The sequence below is a fragment of the Sturnira hondurensis genome, unplaced genomic scaffold (genome assembly GCF_014824575.4).
Source record: "Sturnira hondurensis isolate 20B ecotype Veracruz unplaced genomic scaffold, ASM1482457v3 Scaffold0002840, whole genome shotgun sequence".
Taxonomy (NCBI): domain Eukaryota; kingdom Metazoa; phylum Chordata; class Mammalia; order Chiroptera; family Phyllostomidae; genus Sturnira; species Sturnira hondurensis.
This window is the reverse complement of record NW_028075471.1, coordinates 8,370,543-8,388,189: the sequence shown is the minus strand read 5'-3', so window position 1 is coordinate 8,388,189 and position 17,647 is coordinate 8,370,543. Positions and strand designations below refer to the sequence as shown.

Here is a 17,647-nt window from a genome sequence, read left to right as displayed (position 1 = left end):
TGTGACTTTGGACAATTTGCTTCTATCTGTGACTTGGTTTCCTGTCTCATCAGTTAGGAGCAGAAGTTCCTGCTGCACAGGTCTGAGGCACTGAAGGAGATAATGGGTTCAGACTGGCCCACAAAAACATGAGAGTATCCTCTCTAATGTAACAGAAAGGATAGAAGGAGCAGGAGGGGAGACACTTGCTTCCCTCTATCCCACATTCTCTCCTGGGCTCACAGAAGTAGGAATTTGCACCAACATGAATTTAGCGCCAGTGCTTGGGAAGAAGCTCTCCCCTCCTTCCAACTCCCAGCTCCCAGCTCCCAGCTCTGCTACTTTGCCCCCACCCCCCCAGGCAGGGGTAAACCCCTTAGTCCTGGGCCACTGAAAAGCAAGCAAGCCCAGCCCTCTGCTCTGGAGCTGCTTTCCCAGTTCCCCAGACGCAGCCTATGGAGTGGATGCCCTGCCTTCCAGCTGCCAGCATTAAGCAGGCTCAGGGGTCAGACCAAGACCCCAGTCCTAGTCCCCTGTCTGGGGATTCATGAGTGGCAAGGCCTTGCTCTGCCTGCTCATCCTCTGCAGGGTAAAAGCATGGAGACTCAGGTGAGCTCTGGTCCCAGTGGTACTCTTCAGTCTGCCTCAGCACCAACAAATCTCATCCTTGACCTTTTTCTGGCTCAAACTTAGGGGTAGGACAAATAACTGAGGCACTGAAGGCAGGGGACAACTATGAGAATATTACTGTTCTGCATAATACAAGGTGGCATTACCAACAGACAATGGCACTTCCCGAAAGTGTTCACTGCAAAATAAGAATAGAATCCAAGTGGGGCTGGCCGTGGTATCCTAAGGCAAGGAGGCAGGAAGGTCATCAGGATCCTAACAGATGAGAACACACTTTCTCAGGACAACTGGAACCCCACAGGCCGAGGCTGAAATGAACCAACTGTCGAGGCAGAGAGTAGGCAGGGCAGGGGTGAGCGTGAAGGACAACTGCGGCCTGGCTGTGCCAGCTGACCTCAACCTGCGCTGCACTGAGAATTACACGATTCAGCTGTGGTTGAAATGCTGATGCTCAGGCCACCTCCCAGACCAGACCGAATGTGAAAGAGGGTCCCAAGCACGAGAAGCATTTAAAGCATGCTCAGTGATTCCAGTGTGCGGCCACTGTTAAGGACTGCTGTCCTGGGCTCTCTCAGCTCACTGAGTTTAGACGGGAAGAGAAAACAAACCCACAAGTGACATGACGCAACCCCTGCGCAGGCAGGAATGCCTCTCCTCTATCACACAAGGCTGGTAAATCACTCTGACTTGACATAACTAACTGCTGTTGCACGTGGTAATGATGTTTATCAACCCACAAAGGACAATATATGCTAGTGCTTAAATTAGAACGAGAGCTAACATTTATTGAAGACTTACTATGCACCAGGGACATGTTCATTTCACATGTATTAACTAACACAAGCTCCACAACAACCCTTCAAGGTTGGTCTTTTATGGCTATCTTCATTTTCCAGATGGAAAGGGTTAGTGAATTTGACTAAAGTCCACCACTTCTAATGGGCAAAACTGGGATTTCATCAAACAATCGAGCTAGAATCTCTTCATCAAGCAGACTCTCGAGTAATCTCTTTTGTTTCCACTCCATCTCTCTCTGGTAAGCATTCAGATTACAGTACCAAACAAGCAAAGGCGTTTGTCTTAAAAAGCCGACAGGTGTGTGTGTGTGGATGTGTACACAGTGTGACCTCCTTGATGACGGGGACTGTGCTTTATTTATTATTTCTCCTCCGGTCACTGTGCTGCCCACTGTGTAGGGGACGCCATAGTGACTTTGCAGAGGGAATGAACACGGAGGGCAAACGAAGGGCATCAAGAGAGGAGGGGGGTATGCATATGGGGTCATCTCATCTCTTTAGATGAGGGGGAACACGGAGTCACAACCGCCAAAATGCCGAAGGAAACACATCTCCCACGTACAACCCCAAACTGTGATCCACATCAAACTCAGGCACAAATGAAACAAACTGCCAGAACAGGCAATAATTCACATGCCATAGTACTTAAAAATCTCTAACAATCACATCATTACTGCTGGCAGTGCCTCCAACCAAGCAGACACTAACAAGGGCTGTCATAAAAGAGGATATACTTCTAGCGCAAATAAGGCCACAAAAAGGCTGCACTCTAACCCTGGAAAGGAACTCACTGCTATGAATAATACAGTCACTTGGAGGCCAGAAAAGATGGTGATGGGAACCTTTTACTTCCAAACGGAGTCCCTACCACGCACAGGAACTTGGGCCCATGTCAACGTGTACTTTTCTTTCTCCCAGCTGCCCAGCTTCTCCAATTAAGTAATGATTTATTTCACCATCCAAGGTGTTATGACTAATTACTTTAGCCCCTCTTCAAAGAAGAGAGACATGTAGATGCTCCTTGAGAAACCTGAGTTTGGTTCCGTCCTCCTGAATCACTGAGTCACACCACCAATAACAACACTGAAACGCCGGAACCTGGTCTCCCGGCCAAGGCAATTGGAGAGCTGAAGCGCCTCCACCAAAATGCTAGTGGACGGGGAGGGTGCACAGCTTTGATGTAGCAAAAACAGTATGTTTATTTAAACAGGCTTGTTCCAGACCAGGCCTCAAGACATGGAAAAGTATTCATTCAAAAAAAATTCCATTTTATTTTAGCATTTCAACTGTTGTAATTATCATCACCATCCAAGCTATTACTTTAGCAGTTTTTTAGAGTTCAAACTCTGCTCCACAGCACTTTCACATTCACACTTACACTTGAAGCAAACTAATCAGGCACCAATATTTCCATTCGGTGAACAAAAGAATGAAGGCAGAAAGGAAATAAGTACATTTGTCCAAAGGGAAAGGCAGTAAGTGACAACTCAGAATTTTAGCAGAGGACTCCTTATGCCAAAACCCCAACCCTTCCCAATGGCTTTCCAAGACATTGATTTCATAACCAAAGGGAATCTAAGCACCGGGGGAAGCTTCTTGGATCAGAAGCTCCTTCTCAGAGAAGTGTTACGCGCATTAGATAATGCTTGGCAGAACTGGCAGAGGGCTTAATATACGACCAGTGTCCATACCTATCACCTATTTTTTTTTAATTACTGCTTATATTTAAAGAAAATCAGAAGCTGGAACTCTCTTTTTAGAACACTGGAGATTTTCTAAAAAACCTGTCTGCATTGTTTACTGGGATGAGGACATCTTTCACTTGTAAAACTCAAAATACTGAAGAACCCAACTTTTAGGCTGATTCCTATTTAAAAAAAGAGGGTAGCCAACCTACCAAGTTCAGATGTGGCCCTAAACATTCATTTCCCTTCTTGAAAAGTTTAGGAACTGGCTTTCCGTTAGCTAGCTGCTAGCATGTCTAAGCCATCTGGTGCTAAGCCCTATACAGACATAACATCAGAGATACCATGAATTTGGTTTCAAGTCACCGCAATAAAGCGACTGTCATAATAAAGTGCACCACAAAGTTTTGGGTTTCTCAGTACATGACAAATTATATTTACACTATAAGGTACTATCAAGTGTGCAAGAGCATTATGTCTAAAAACAAAATGTATGTACCTCAGTTTAAAAATGTTTTATTGCTCAAAAATGCTAAACATCATCTTAGACTCTGGTGAGCCACAATATTATTTTTGCTGGTGGAGTGTTTTGCCTCGACATTGATGAAAACGCATTATTGGCAAAACTCAATAATACAATGTATGCCTGTGATCGGTTCAATTAAAAAAAAAAAAGCAACCACAACCAACAAAAACAAACACACAGGACCACTGCCTGGCAGTTACCTTTGGAGGTTACCTAAAAACAGGAATAATTGGTTGAAACCTCATTAGAATGGATGCCAAGTAACCTGGGAAAACCCTTTAAAAAGTAGAGTAAGACACCAGTAACATGTATCAAAAAATCCCAGGAATTAAATTATCAGAGTCAGACTGGTTATTGCTTTTGAGATACATAATTTTATTTCATTTTATGTGATTCATACTAGTAATGTAATTCCAGGAGTATCCCTCACCAAATCTCCGTTACATAGTTTTTTGTTATGACCAAAGGACTAATATCAAATAAGTACTATATAAAATCAGTTGATAATACCCAACTGCCACACAAATTGAGCACATTGCTTTTGTTACAATGTTATCTACAGTATTCATGTACCTAATTAATTCTTTCTCAAGTAAAGCAAGTCCAGGTTTACTTCAATTTTGCGCAAACCCAAATTCCAAAACAACAAAATTTAAAATTAATTAATTTTACTTATTATTTTAGATACAACTACATAGAAATTTGCATCCCCCCAATCATGTATTAATTCATATTCAGAGAGTACAAAGGGCTGAGAAAAACAATCTGCTGTACAAATGTACCCAGGTGGGGAGATGCACAGGTACATTTTACAACTCCCACAAAACCCTGAACAGGGGATCCCATGCCAAAATAATTTTCTCAAAAGACACCTGGGCAAGCAAAATAAAGAAATGATATGAGTCCTAACTATTGTGTCTTTCACTATATCATATTTGCTGCAAGTTAAAAGGCACGAAGGAGAAAATATTTCTATTATGGAAGATCTCCCATACTCTCTGTATTCTAGTCCCTCACAAACCCAGGAGTTGCACTCCTAAAGAATACCACAGTTGGCCAAACAGTCTTACTGAGATCAAGGTGTTATAGAAAAAAAAGGGGTTCAGATAAATCTAAATGTTTCACACAGATAAATAATCTTCCTAATTAGGTGCCTCATCATGTACTGGGTTGGCCAAAAAGTTCATTTGGTTTTTTCTGTTAAGGTGGCTCTAATAGCACACAGTTGTCTTTGACTTCATTTGAAAAAATCTTGTTAAATTGTATTGTGAAGCTGTCATATCAGCATGCATTTTTTAAAGAAACTTATCAAAATTAGTGAGCTTTTGTGTGACCATTTTAATATTGAATATAGAAGAAAATAAGCAACATTTTGGCATATTATGCTTTATAATGCCAAAAATAATAAGGGGGACCAATTTGCAAAAAAGGTGAACATGCAACTGAAATGCAAAAAAAGATTCGTTCAGTGTATGGAGAAGGTGCTGTGACTGATCAAATGTGTCAAAAGTGTTTGTGAAGTTTTGTGATGGAGATTTCTCACTGGATGATGCTCCATGGTGGGGCAAATAGGAAGTTGATAGTGATCAAATCAAGACATTGAGAACGAGCAATGTTATATCATGCAGGAGATAGCCAACATACTCCAAACATCCAACTCAATAAAGTTATTGGTGAAAATGAATAATTTGCCTTCTACTTTAAGTAAAAAAACTAAACAGACTTGGCCAATAAAAATGACTGAATGAATTTCCACTAAATAGGAAAAATCTGTGCAAACTGGAGTCTAAAGTTATGCCATGTGGGGTACATGACGTACTTTGGGAGGTCAAATGTACACTCAAGAAACTAATAGGCATCATTCAGAACTGAGAAACAAAAGCTCTGGGCTTCAGATGGTACAGATGTACCATACATTTTAAGATGCTATAGACAGGGAAAGCAAACAGCAGCTTTAGTATGTACCCTAAATGCAAAAGAGAATCACAGCTTCTTCTACTAAGGGCAACTCCGAGAAGGAGCACCCTAAGTGAGCAGCATCAAGATTCACACAGTTAAAGATGGTAAGTCACTTCTGAGACAATGCCTAAATGGCCAGAGAGAAAAAAGATTTGGAAAGAGACAATAACAAATCTCTCAAATAAAACTAGCATTAATATCTTTAAAATTCTGCCCTAGGAAATTACTTCTGCAATGCCATGGGAACCAAGCAGTGCTGAAATTTGGGAGGGGGATCAATTTTCCTATAACTGCCAGAGGGAGTTTCATTGTGAGTTTTTCCAACCAGCTCCCACTGATATAAAGTTCAAAAGCATGTGTAGATATTCCCACTGATTTCAAGTTCAAAAGCATTTGCACATGCTCTTTCCTTACTTTTTTAAGTTTAAATGAATGACCTACTAAATTGGTGTTTCTTTCACAAATCATTGCAGTGATCTGCAAACAAATACTCATGAGCTCTTTTTAAAAAAGATTTTATTTATTTATCTTTAGAGGGAAAGAAGAGAGGGAGAGAAGCATCAATGTATGGTTGCCTTTCGTGCATCCCCTGCTGGGAGTTGGCCTACAAGGAACCTGCCTGCAACCTAGGCATGTGCCCTGACTGGAAATTGAACCTTGATTTTCTGGTTCGCAGGTCTGTGCTCATTCCACTGAGCTACACCAGCCAGGGCCTCATATGAGCTCTTTAAGGGGACCAAGATGAAGTTGGAACAGGTATTTTGCATTTTGGCATGACAACTTTTAAAAATGTTTTCCTTTTTATTACCTTTTTAAAAGAGTAAGTTTAAATTTACACAAATTTGAATTTTTTATATTGGCTCCATTTAACTATAGGCTAACAAAATTTCCTGACAATTTCACAATGAGTTATTGAAAGTCGGTATGAGCTCTTCACTGAATTGTGTCCCTTAATATTGCTGTTCCAAAATATTCTAGATTTGACCCTTTTTATTAAAGAATTTATTTATTTACTTTTAGAGAGGGGAAAGGAGGGAGAAAGAGAGGTAGAGAAACACCAATGTGTGGTTGCCCCTTGCACTTCCTCTACTGGACCTGCAACCCAGGCATGTGCCCAGAATAGGAATCAAACCAGGGACCCCTTGGTTTGCAGGCCAGCACTCTATCCACTAAGCCACCAGCCAGGGCTTGACCCTTTTTTGTTTGACCTTAAAAATTTCCTAATCTCAGCTGACACATATATGCTACATGATTCCATATTCTTTTATAGCCCAGATTTCCCCCCTGAGACTAAAATTCATGCCTCTAAATATCTACAAAATACCTGCATTTAGAATTTCACTGGCATCTCAGAATCATTATCTCCAGCATAGCACCTGTTCCTGTGGTCTTCACTTCACTGCTCCCATCTACCTAGTCATCCTAGAATTCTACTTTTCTCTCCCATCTCCTATTCAATCAGTCACCAGGTCCTGCTGATTTTATTTGCTAAGTATGTCTTGAATCTGATATTGCTGTAGTTCCTGTTGTGCTTATCTACTATTCATGTGAGGGATACTGAGCCAGAATTCTAAATGGTTTTCTGGCTCTGGCTCACTGGTCACCTCCATCCCTCTTTTTCTCCTCTTCCAAATCAAGTTTCACACGGCTGTTGGAGACATCCATTTGAACTGCATGTAAATCTTTACAGCTAATCTTAGAATCCAGTGGACTAAATCCTTGGTTGGCCAGGGACTAAGTAAGGGACTTCTTGGGCATGAGATTGTTGTTGTTCTTGTTGTTATTATTATTATTATTACTACTATTATTTATTCTATCAGCCCATAAATAACCCAAAGAGCCCTCACTGCTTCCCCCACCCCCAGCCCCAATCTACTGAGATTAAAACATCCAATATTTATGGTAACCAAATAGCTGATTAGCATAAAGCAGGGGTTTCAAACTCAGTACTGAAATTCTGGGCCAGGTAATTTTCTGTTGTAGGAGGCTGTCTTGCACACTGTAGGATGTGGATCAGCATTCCTAATCTCTATCCCCTGGATGCCAGTAGCACTGACCACCAGTGTCACAAACAAGTGTCTTCATATATGGCCATATGTGTCCTGGAGGGCAAAGTCCTTTGTTCCCTCCCTCCTCCTCTACATAAGAATTACCACCATTAAAAAAGTTATAAAATGACTGTTTAAAGTTTACCCCACTCACTGACGCTATCCTTATGTATTAAAATAATTACAGGTGCAGTGCCAGAGAGAATTTAGAACAGGATGAAAAGGTTTCACTATGGGCAAAAAAGAATGAGAACATGATTTTAAGTTGTAAGAAAATAACTATTTTAGTACTAGCATAATTGACAAAGTTCCTAAAACACTTATATAAATGCAATAATAATTGGAACCAGTGACATAAACTTTGTTCTCTATCTTCTTCAGCCAAATAACCAATTTTTCCAATCCAACACTCCTCTAAAACCACTGATCCTGGAGTTACACTGTCTTTGTTGAACTACTGGCTCCAGTATTTATTGGCCTGTATAATCTTGAAGAATTTTTATTGAAAAAAGCTCCATGCCTCAGCTTCTGCACCTGTAAAATGCAGAAGGTCCCAGTGAGGATTGAAAAAGGTAATACTTAATATAGGAACCTCATTTTTAGCGTTTTACATAAATCAATTCCACAATAAATGTTAACTGTTATTAACAGTATTTGTATTCTGTTTAGCAGCACATTTTCAACTGGTTTACCTGGGGGAGGGAGGGTGGGGAGAGGAGAGTTGCCAGTTACTCCTAACCTTGGAATATGAAGTGTTTTATGGGGAGAGAGCTCCCAAGACATCTAATCAGCTAGGGCATCGGCTGGATGGCCCGGTGAGGAAGAACAAGACAACTGGACTGGGAGTCATGAAACCAGAATCCTCTCAGAGAGCAGATTCTCTCTCAGGTCTCCCACCTGATTTTAGGGACACCATTATAGAGTTATTAATATTTTCTCTGAGAAGATGGCACTTAAATTCAAAGACATATTAGAACTAATGGCCCAAAACAAGTAAACTCTAAATTAACGGATAAATACTAAACTACCATTTATTTAGTTACAGATGAAGGCAAAGTACTTGCTAACTGTCCTTGAAGTGCAATGATTTAATTAAAGAAGATTTTCACATGGCCACATTCAAAGAACTCAAAGTCTCTTAATTATGTAATGCTTCACCAATTATCAAATAGTCCTGTATAAAGTCCACTAAGAGAAAATTTGAATTACAGGCCATTTGCAGACAGGAGATGTACTGAAAACACCTGATAGGCTATAAATTCAATGCTGTACATCCCCAAATCTGTTTGAAAACTGTATCTGAACATTAAAAATGACTCTGGCCTTTGCTTAATGACAAGTCCTATGAAATCAATTATCTGTTAAAATAATTTAATTGGAACATATGTATTTAAATTTTCGCATGTGTATAAAAAAAGTCTTCTTAATCTACCCAAAACATTCTGAAATTACACTTCTACGTAATGTAGTGAAAGAATTAAACTTATAACTGGATAAAACCAAGGATGTGGAAAACGTGAGGATGATATTCAAACAGCAGCAACTTTAAAGGAATAAATTAAGAATCATATTAGTTTACTGTAATTACCCTAAAAAGCAATGTAAGAAGGAAGAATGAACAACCTACCACTACTGTCTGGCATAAATTCATATGTTCTTCAATTCAAAAATACTCATTGGGTTTTCTGTGGTGGGTATTTGCTAGACGAATATAATTCCTATTTCTTTTTTTCTGTTCTCCCTCCTGCCCTCCTCCTTCTTTCATCTTCCTTTCCCCTCCCTCCCTCCCTTCCTCCCTTCCTCCCTTCCTCCCTCCCTCCCTTCCTCCCTTCCTCCCTCCCTCCCTCCCTCCCATGGTAGTGCTCCTCATTTTACATTTCCAAGAGGACCAGTCCAAAGTATAATTAATTAATTAATCAATCAATTCATTAAAATAGAACTATAGTAATGATAGAAAAAAGTATTCTTCATGATTAAAAAAAGACTCCTCAGGAAGGTTTAAAAGTCAAAAAGACCAAATTTAGGTCACCAAGGGATGCTTTGTACTTTAATAGTGGTATTTTGCTATGTAAAAAAAAGAAAGAAAACAAATGGAGACAGTTCAATTCCAAATTTCACAAGCAGAAACTTCATATTCTCAAAATATTATTTTGAAACTGTACACAAGATATAATTCTTAGTTTTCATTTCTTGATATTTCATTTTTCTTATCTCCCAAAGACAAAATAATGCTACTGCGGATGAGAGAATTCAAAGACCAACCCTTTTCCAAATGCACTGCTCCCCAACAGCTTTGAAGTTAGGCTACAATCCTGAGGATACATTTATAATGCACACGGAGAATGGTACAAAGAAGGTGCTTAGTAAACATTGCAGAATGAGCAAATGAGTTAGCACCTGAGAGCATGAATAAATAGATGTGCAAATAATATATTTTGTTCACTTAGAGAAACCAATGAAGAAAAACCAGGGTGAAGGAAGAAAAACATAGATATGTAAAAAATGGCAAAAGCCAGAAACATACATACAGGTGTGAGGAAGCACATAGAAACTAATCCATTAACTTTCACAGAGAGACCCTAGGAAGGAAATACTAGAGACAGAGGCAAGCCAGAAAGAAAAACAGCAAAACAATCCAACAGGCTCTTCACTCATCATGTACTGAGATAAAAGCATTTTAATGGGAAACTTTATTAAAACATTTGGAGACACAGATATATCCAGATATCCTTGGCAATAAAGTCTTCGAAGCAATACTATTTTAAGCTTTTTAAAGCCCTGTTGCTATTTCACAACTACAGGCACAAATATAGATACATGCCTTAGCAGCATGTTAGACTCAGTGAAGCCCAAGTCAGAGAGTTACCATTCTCAACATAATCAGCTGAGCCATGCCCTTCAGTTTAATGTCCTCCCCTTGACCATGTCAAGAGTCTTACACTTCTGATATAATGACCATCATTGTTAGGTAAAGCTTACCTATCCACCTAGACATGTGCTTTTTCAAAATCCAAATAATTGGTGTTCTGGTGAGCACCTTCAGAAGTTTCCTATGACTCAGTTCTATTCAGTACCTATTTTCTGAACCATAATTCAGCCAAGGACACTGAGGTGAGGCTAGGGAAAGCTGGTGATGGGGCGCGAAGAGAAGAGGAATGAGACATGAAACTCAAATTTGATGGCTCCTAGTGACTATTTCTAATGCACCTTAGCTGATAGGCTATCAGGAAGCATCTCCTTTCCAATGAAGACTACAGAGCCTAAATGTGTGAATTCAGTTAAGTATTTGTGCAACCAAGCCCTAGAGTCAGCCACTTACAAGAGATACAGTGAGGAGTAACTTAAGCTCCCAAGTCATCAATGTTCTCACAGTACAAAGGCAGAAGGAGACAAGCAAAATGATAGGTTCAGGGCATGACGGTAGGCTAAGAGAAATAGGTGGCTTACGGAAGGACAAATCATATCCGCCTTTGGGGAGTTGGGGCAGGGTATGTGGAGGGAAGGGGTGATGCAAGGAAGTAGAGAGGAAGGCTTCCTTGCCAGCTCTGGATGGATGAGTCATCAAGAACTCGTGCCTTCTCGGTGGCTATAAATAATCCCAGGTACTGCCATTTCATTTAATTACTAAGCCTCTCCAGATGGAGGAAAATAATTAAGGAGTCTGTGCCACCAACATGATAAAGAATGGGGTAGCAACTTGAGAAACATGTCAGGTTTTAAGTCTGCTCTCAGCTCTGAAATAAGGGAAGAGACGAACAGGGGGCAAATGACTGAGCCACGCAGACCTTAGGGAAAACCAAATGACTGAGCTACACAGATTCTGGGTAGAACTTTAAGTAGAAATTAAAAAAAAATACTGCTGTAAAGGGGCTCAACTCTCCCAGGAGAAGTAAAACTGTTAACACTGAATGAAAAAACCTCAACAGAATTGTGGAAGACAGGTTGTCAAAAGAAATCCTTTAAGACAGCCTTTAAATAAAAAAACCAGGATGCAATTTATTTATTTTTAAAATGTACAAGAAATATATCACTGACAGTGATGCAGTGATATATCACTCTGGATGCAGACATGATGAAAATTTAATATCTTTGTGTCTGATGCAAATATTCAGAAGCAACTACACCCAAACAGGTTAACGAGGGAACTGAGAAGAATATCATCAAAAGAAAAGTTTCTAAACGTATGCTCTCTTAAAGAATCATGCATTTATAATTCCAAAGTTCAGTGGAATCAGGAAATATAAATAAAATTTTAGGCATTCAAATGCCAACCGAGTTGTAAAGTTAATGAGAGGTTCCCTTCCAAATTAAAATACAAAGGTCATCATGTGCTATGCGGGGAAAAAATGCAATAATCAAAACTAAAACTACAATAATCAAAAGTTGGGGGTTAACCACACATTTATGAGCATCAGATTGAAAGCCATTAAGATGGTTGCATGATTCAAAGGCATTTTAGTTCTGGTGGGAAAATGGAGGGAAGTGTTAATGTGGACTGGTGAAGAAAAGACGGTAAAAAAGAAAAACCAAATCAGAACCCAATTCAGAGAGTGATGATGGAAGAGTTTTGGTCTGAAACAATATACATATATATAACCTGGCTAAAGGTAAGGTCACTGCATGTATTGGGTACTCTTTCTCTATAATCTTAAATCAGAACTAATGAAGGCATGAAGAAGAATGTGTTGCATGGAATGCAAACCCCCTTCAGAGCAGACAGCCAGCCACTACTCAGATCTTGATGGTTGACTTCCTGGGGAGAAATATCAGTCTCCCACATTTAACATTCTTAGAGAAAGTCTGAAAATACAAAGATCTCAGAATATGGGATCTAGCTAGACTGCCAAATTAAAATAACAAAGTTTTCATTTCCATTGCATGCCGTAGTATGAACTCAGATGTATAAATGCCCATGTGGACTTAGAAGGAAAACAAAGGAAGCAGTTCAACACAGCTGCTATCTAAAAATTATTCTGGCCCTGACTGGTATGGTTCAGTGGGCCGGGCATCATCCTGTAAACCGAAAGGTCACTGGTTCGATTCCCAGTCAGGGCACATGCCTGGGTTGCAGGCCAGGTTGCCACTGGGGGACATGCTAGAGGCAACCAATCAATGTTCTCTAATATATCGATATTTCTCTCTTTCTCCTTCCCTTCCTCTCTTTAAAAATAAAAAATAAATAAAATCTTTAAAAATAATTCTGTTCCATCCCATATTATTGGTCCTCAATTTTGTGTCTAGAATACAGCAAAGTAAAATTTATAGAAAAACTTACTGGATGCAATGCACCTTACATTGTTTCGTGGTGTACTAGTACTCATTTCCTAGAAATCCTTTAAAATTCAAAAGCTAGATTTCACACAGAGGTGTTTTGGGGGTTTGTACACCGATGTACTTTGTTCACCTAAGACTAATTGGTTTTATATCTAACGAGTGTATAGAGCTATAAAAATAGAAAGCTTTTGGGTAGAGCATGCTGTGAACTAGTCTTTGCAGTCTTCTTACAAACATTTTAAAACTTTATTTTCCCATAAGAAAACTGACCTATAAAGATGGGCCTGGTTGACCCAGTCATGGTGGGCAGGACAGAGGAGAAAGTGTGATTTGGTGGCAGCACGATGGGAGCAGCGGTGCAGCCGGCTGAAAAGCAGCGTGCCAACAGGACAAGGGATTGGCCGTATCAGTGATGATTGTTTGAGAATGTTTCAAATGACCCCGGTATTATCCAAAGCAAACAAATCATACTTTAGAAGCAGAAGGGGTCCAGACAGAACTTATATGAGATGCCAACAGGACAATGTCTAAAACAGAATTCTGCACATGCAAAGAAGACACATGTACCATGGGGTCTCTACCCCATAGGAACAGAGATGGGCGGACATGGATACATATTATCTGTCATTTCCCAGTGTGTACTACGTGCCAAGAACAAGAAACTTCACTTAATACTTCTGCAGTCTTGCTAGTGCAGAACTTGCCATCCCCACATCACCATTATGCACATGTTAAGTAGAAGAGACGGGATTCAAAAGCAAATCATTGTTATTCCAGTGAATAAGCTCTTAAAACACTATACTCTACTGTAGTTCATGACAGTAATTAAGGAAAAGATACGTGTGGGAGAACAATGGGAACAATGGCAAGATCAGCCCAATATATAAAATAAACATATGACTTCCAAAATACTTGTCTATAACCCACAATAACAAGTACAATTTTATAGCATGATCCAGTGCACACTCACTACAACCCTCTCTATATAAATTACTGAGGAAAAGTTCTACAAACATGTTTATCCTTCCTTTGTGTGACATACTAATATTTCCTTATTTTTTTTCTATTCTATTTCATTATTTTTTAAAATGCTGGTCATGACTCCCTTAAATGACTTCACAGTCCACCAGTGGCAGGTCAGAATGCACGGTTGGAAAACAAGCACAAGAACCAATGCTGATGACCTCCACTGATACTGTTTTGATGTTTGAGTAGAATACAAGGCTTTTCAATTTTTCATATATGATCTCCCATTAGAGCCTTCCCATTCAAGAAAAGGAGGGAAAGAGGGTAATTAAGGAGAGATACAGTGGAGAGTATTTTCCATCATATTATTTTTATCACTAAAAATAATAGTGAAATTAATATACTCCAAACAAGAACAGCTCCATCTCAATAACAAAGAAGGTTGGCCCAAAAGGTAAAAGGACCATGTTGGAGAAGGTTTTGATGTCCTTAATGCTAATCTGAATCATCAGAAAGGCATTTTTTCTAATACTGAGTCACTGGTCACTGTATGTAGTCTTTAGGCAAATTTTAATACTCAAAGACATGGCATATACCTACTATTCAGGTTACCTTCCACACACAAAAAAGCCAGCTCTCTCTAGGCTGTTGGTCAAGACACTTGATGATCAATATTAATTTGATTTGACTTATTAAAAGTCTGGACAGAATTATCTATGAAAGGATGCAAGTTTTGGCTTCTAGGTACGGAATCAATCCACAAGCCAGAACATTTATTAATGCAAACACAAAGAGAGAAAGGATGGCAAGTCACAAGTGTACTAACTTAGAAACGGTCTCAATAAAAACTTGAGTTACCATGGAAATTTCTGAAGGGAAAGGGGTCTCTTTACAGAAGTGACTGATGCTATTTATTAGTCTACTTGCAAGTAATGTCAAATTTTAAAGTTGTTCCAAAGAAAACCACCTTTATTTTTTTTTACATCAGCCTCTTAATATGCTGAAGGAACCTGTTCAAAATGCTTCAGCAGTGAAGTGACTTAGATGATAAATGTGTTCTTCAATCTGTGCACCAGTCAAGTAGCAATAAAATCAGAATAACTCATGCAAAAATTTTCATTATGTTTCTCAACATACTTATTTACATTTTAAATCACACATTAGACAATATGAAATATCTTTCACTTAGACAGGTGTGAACTAGGAAACAGATGCATTCATTATACATAAAACAATCTGTTGACCTAAAAAAAATACTCAAAGAATTCTCTGGTTGAAGTTCTTGGGCCACTGTTAACTTACTTGAAAAAATATGGCCATGGCTCCTATTATTCTGTTTTCAGAAATTGCAGTTTGAAAGCTGTCAAAGTCGTCTGGATTGTAAAAGAAAATCTGCATCTGTAAAAGAACAATTAAAAAAAATATTAGTAAAATTTTCATACCTCCACAAAAGTAGAAAGAATTGTAAAATGAACCAGTTCTCCCCTTACTAAGGTTGTTCATCTCTCTGTATTTTTCTTTGCTAAATTACTTGAGAGCAAACCCCAGATATCCTATCACTCCACCTCCACATACTTCATCAGGATCCCTAAAACACACAACTCACACAACAACAATGCTTTCATGCCACCCAAACTAAGTAACACCAAGAGCTTCTTCTTATCTAATAATACTCATGGTATGGCGGAAGTTCCTTATTAAGAAACACATTTTTTATGGAATTATACATATTGTAGTAGAAAACTGATCTGTGAGATTTAGTCCACATGTTAAAATTATAAATGCTCAAATAGGTACATCTTTATAAACACCACCCGTTCTAATAATGAGAATTTGAAGGGGTCTCTCAGTAGCCTTGAGAAATAGCAAAAATGGAATATTTCAGTAACTCCACAAAGAGATATAATAGTAATGAAAATAGTGATGCCTTACATTTCACAGTTTGGGAAAAGCCATCCCATATATTATCTCACTTAATCCATCTAACAACCCCTGTGAAAGTCTGACCAAAATGACTACACTTAGTTATAAATGAGGAAATAGTGCTTCAGAAAGTTGATGTTATCTTGGCTAAGGTTAAACATCACAGGATGAATGTAAAATCCAGATATTCTCATCCCAACCTTAGATACCGTCCCACACATTTGGCTAGGATTTCTTATTCAAAAAGCAGGACACAGATAAATCATCTTAAAATAATTATACAGTTTTAATGCTTGAACATTCTGATAATTCATATAATTCGGAGAACAAAATAAAACCACAGACCATTCTCCCGAAACATGTTTATGATAAGAATAAGAGATCTGGGTTCCCATTCGAGTTTCCTCATTTACTTGGCTGTGAGACCTCAGGTAAGCAAGCTAATTTCTGAGCATCAGCTTCCTCATGTGGTTACGGGAATCAAGTAGTTACCCTTGGTGGGGTGGGTACGGGAACCAAACAAGTCAGTGTATGTAGCACCACGCCTCAGCTTCATCAGTGCTCAACAAATCACCACCACCGTCATGTTGTAAAGTTGACATTTGGTACACATCTTAAAATTTCTAAGAAGAATGTGATTCTGCTAAATCTTCTAGAATGAGCCTCCTCCTTACATTAAGTAAAATCTCTGGTATCATTAGAGCCCTTCCATGACCTCTCTTCCCCCACTTATCCAAAATGGAATGATGCTAGTTTCTGTAACAGACTGAACAACCACACCCAAGATGCAGTTTGGACATTTGATACTGAATGATAAATTACTAGTGGTGAATGAGAAGACATCGAGACTACCAGAGGTATAGGTTAAAGACAAACAGAGTCCTACCAACCGAATTAACCAAGACATTAAGAACAAGGTGACTTTTCTTTTCTGAAAGGTGAAATCTGGTAACCCAACTCAAGAGGACACTATCTAGGAAAACTCGGGTACCCAAGTGGATGTGAGAAGAATGGGTAGATTCGTTTTGAAGACTTTCTTTCTTAAAGTGAATTAGTTTTCTCGGACTATGAATTTCCACTGAATCTGGCAGCTTCCTACAAATGTGTAGCCTGTAGGTTTGGACAGCTTTAGGCATCATGAATTTAAAATGAGAAAAGTCTATCCAATGAAGTGTAGATTAAAACAGTTCAATACTGGGTGAGCTGCTTTGGGTTCCTTGATACTATCCCAAGGAAGAAACTCCACAGAAGTATATTCAGAAAATTATACTTCACTACTCTTTTAAACCTCAGGCCCTCAAATTAAGTAAGTTCACAGATGATTTTCTTATTCTTAACCACATGAGCATGGAGGGTGTTGTTTAATGCATCACCTGAATAGTGTGTGATACAAAATACGTTGTCTTCTTCAAGGGCATTTTCATTTACAACTGGGTGAGAAAATTCATTTTTAGAAAATGTCTTTGAGGCATGGCTCCACCCATCAGGATAATAAAATGCCTCATAAAAAGAAAAACAGCATAGGTCTGAAATATCAATTTTCCTGGCTCTTTCTCCCAAGTTCAAATCTACTGAATTATGTTAACATTTGAAACTATCTTAAATATAAGAGTAACTAAGTAGAAGGGAGTTTTGCTGAGTGAAATGGACTTTAAGTTATTTGAGTGTTATTCTTGATGAGACATATTTGAGCAGAGGCAAGAAACCTGTTTTCCAAAAACATCTTTGGAAGGTGTTGGGGTGGCTACTAAATACTTTGAGTAGCCCATCAGCCTTCTGTACCTGCTCTCAAGAGCCACACTCACGATCCATCCTTCAGCCTCCCCGAAGTGTGTTCTTTCTAGTAGTGTGAATCTAAGT

General features: G+C 39.0%; 1 protein-coding gene across 3 annotated transcripts in view; it reads right to left on the bottom strand.

Moving 5' to 3' along the window:
* PTPRG (protein tyrosine phosphatase receptor type G) overlaps positions 1–17,647 on the bottom strand; it is a 715,684-nt gene that overhangs the window by 194,334 nt on the left and 503,703 nt on the right. For all 3 annotated transcript variants that reach the window (XM_037040813.1, XM_037040814.1, XM_037040815.1), the window contains exon 5: positions 15,167–15,262. In XM_037040813.1, coding sequence (XP_036896708.1) covers positions 15,167–15,262 — 96 coding nt within the window. The remainder of the gene's footprint in view (positions 1–15,166; positions 15,263–17,647) is intronic.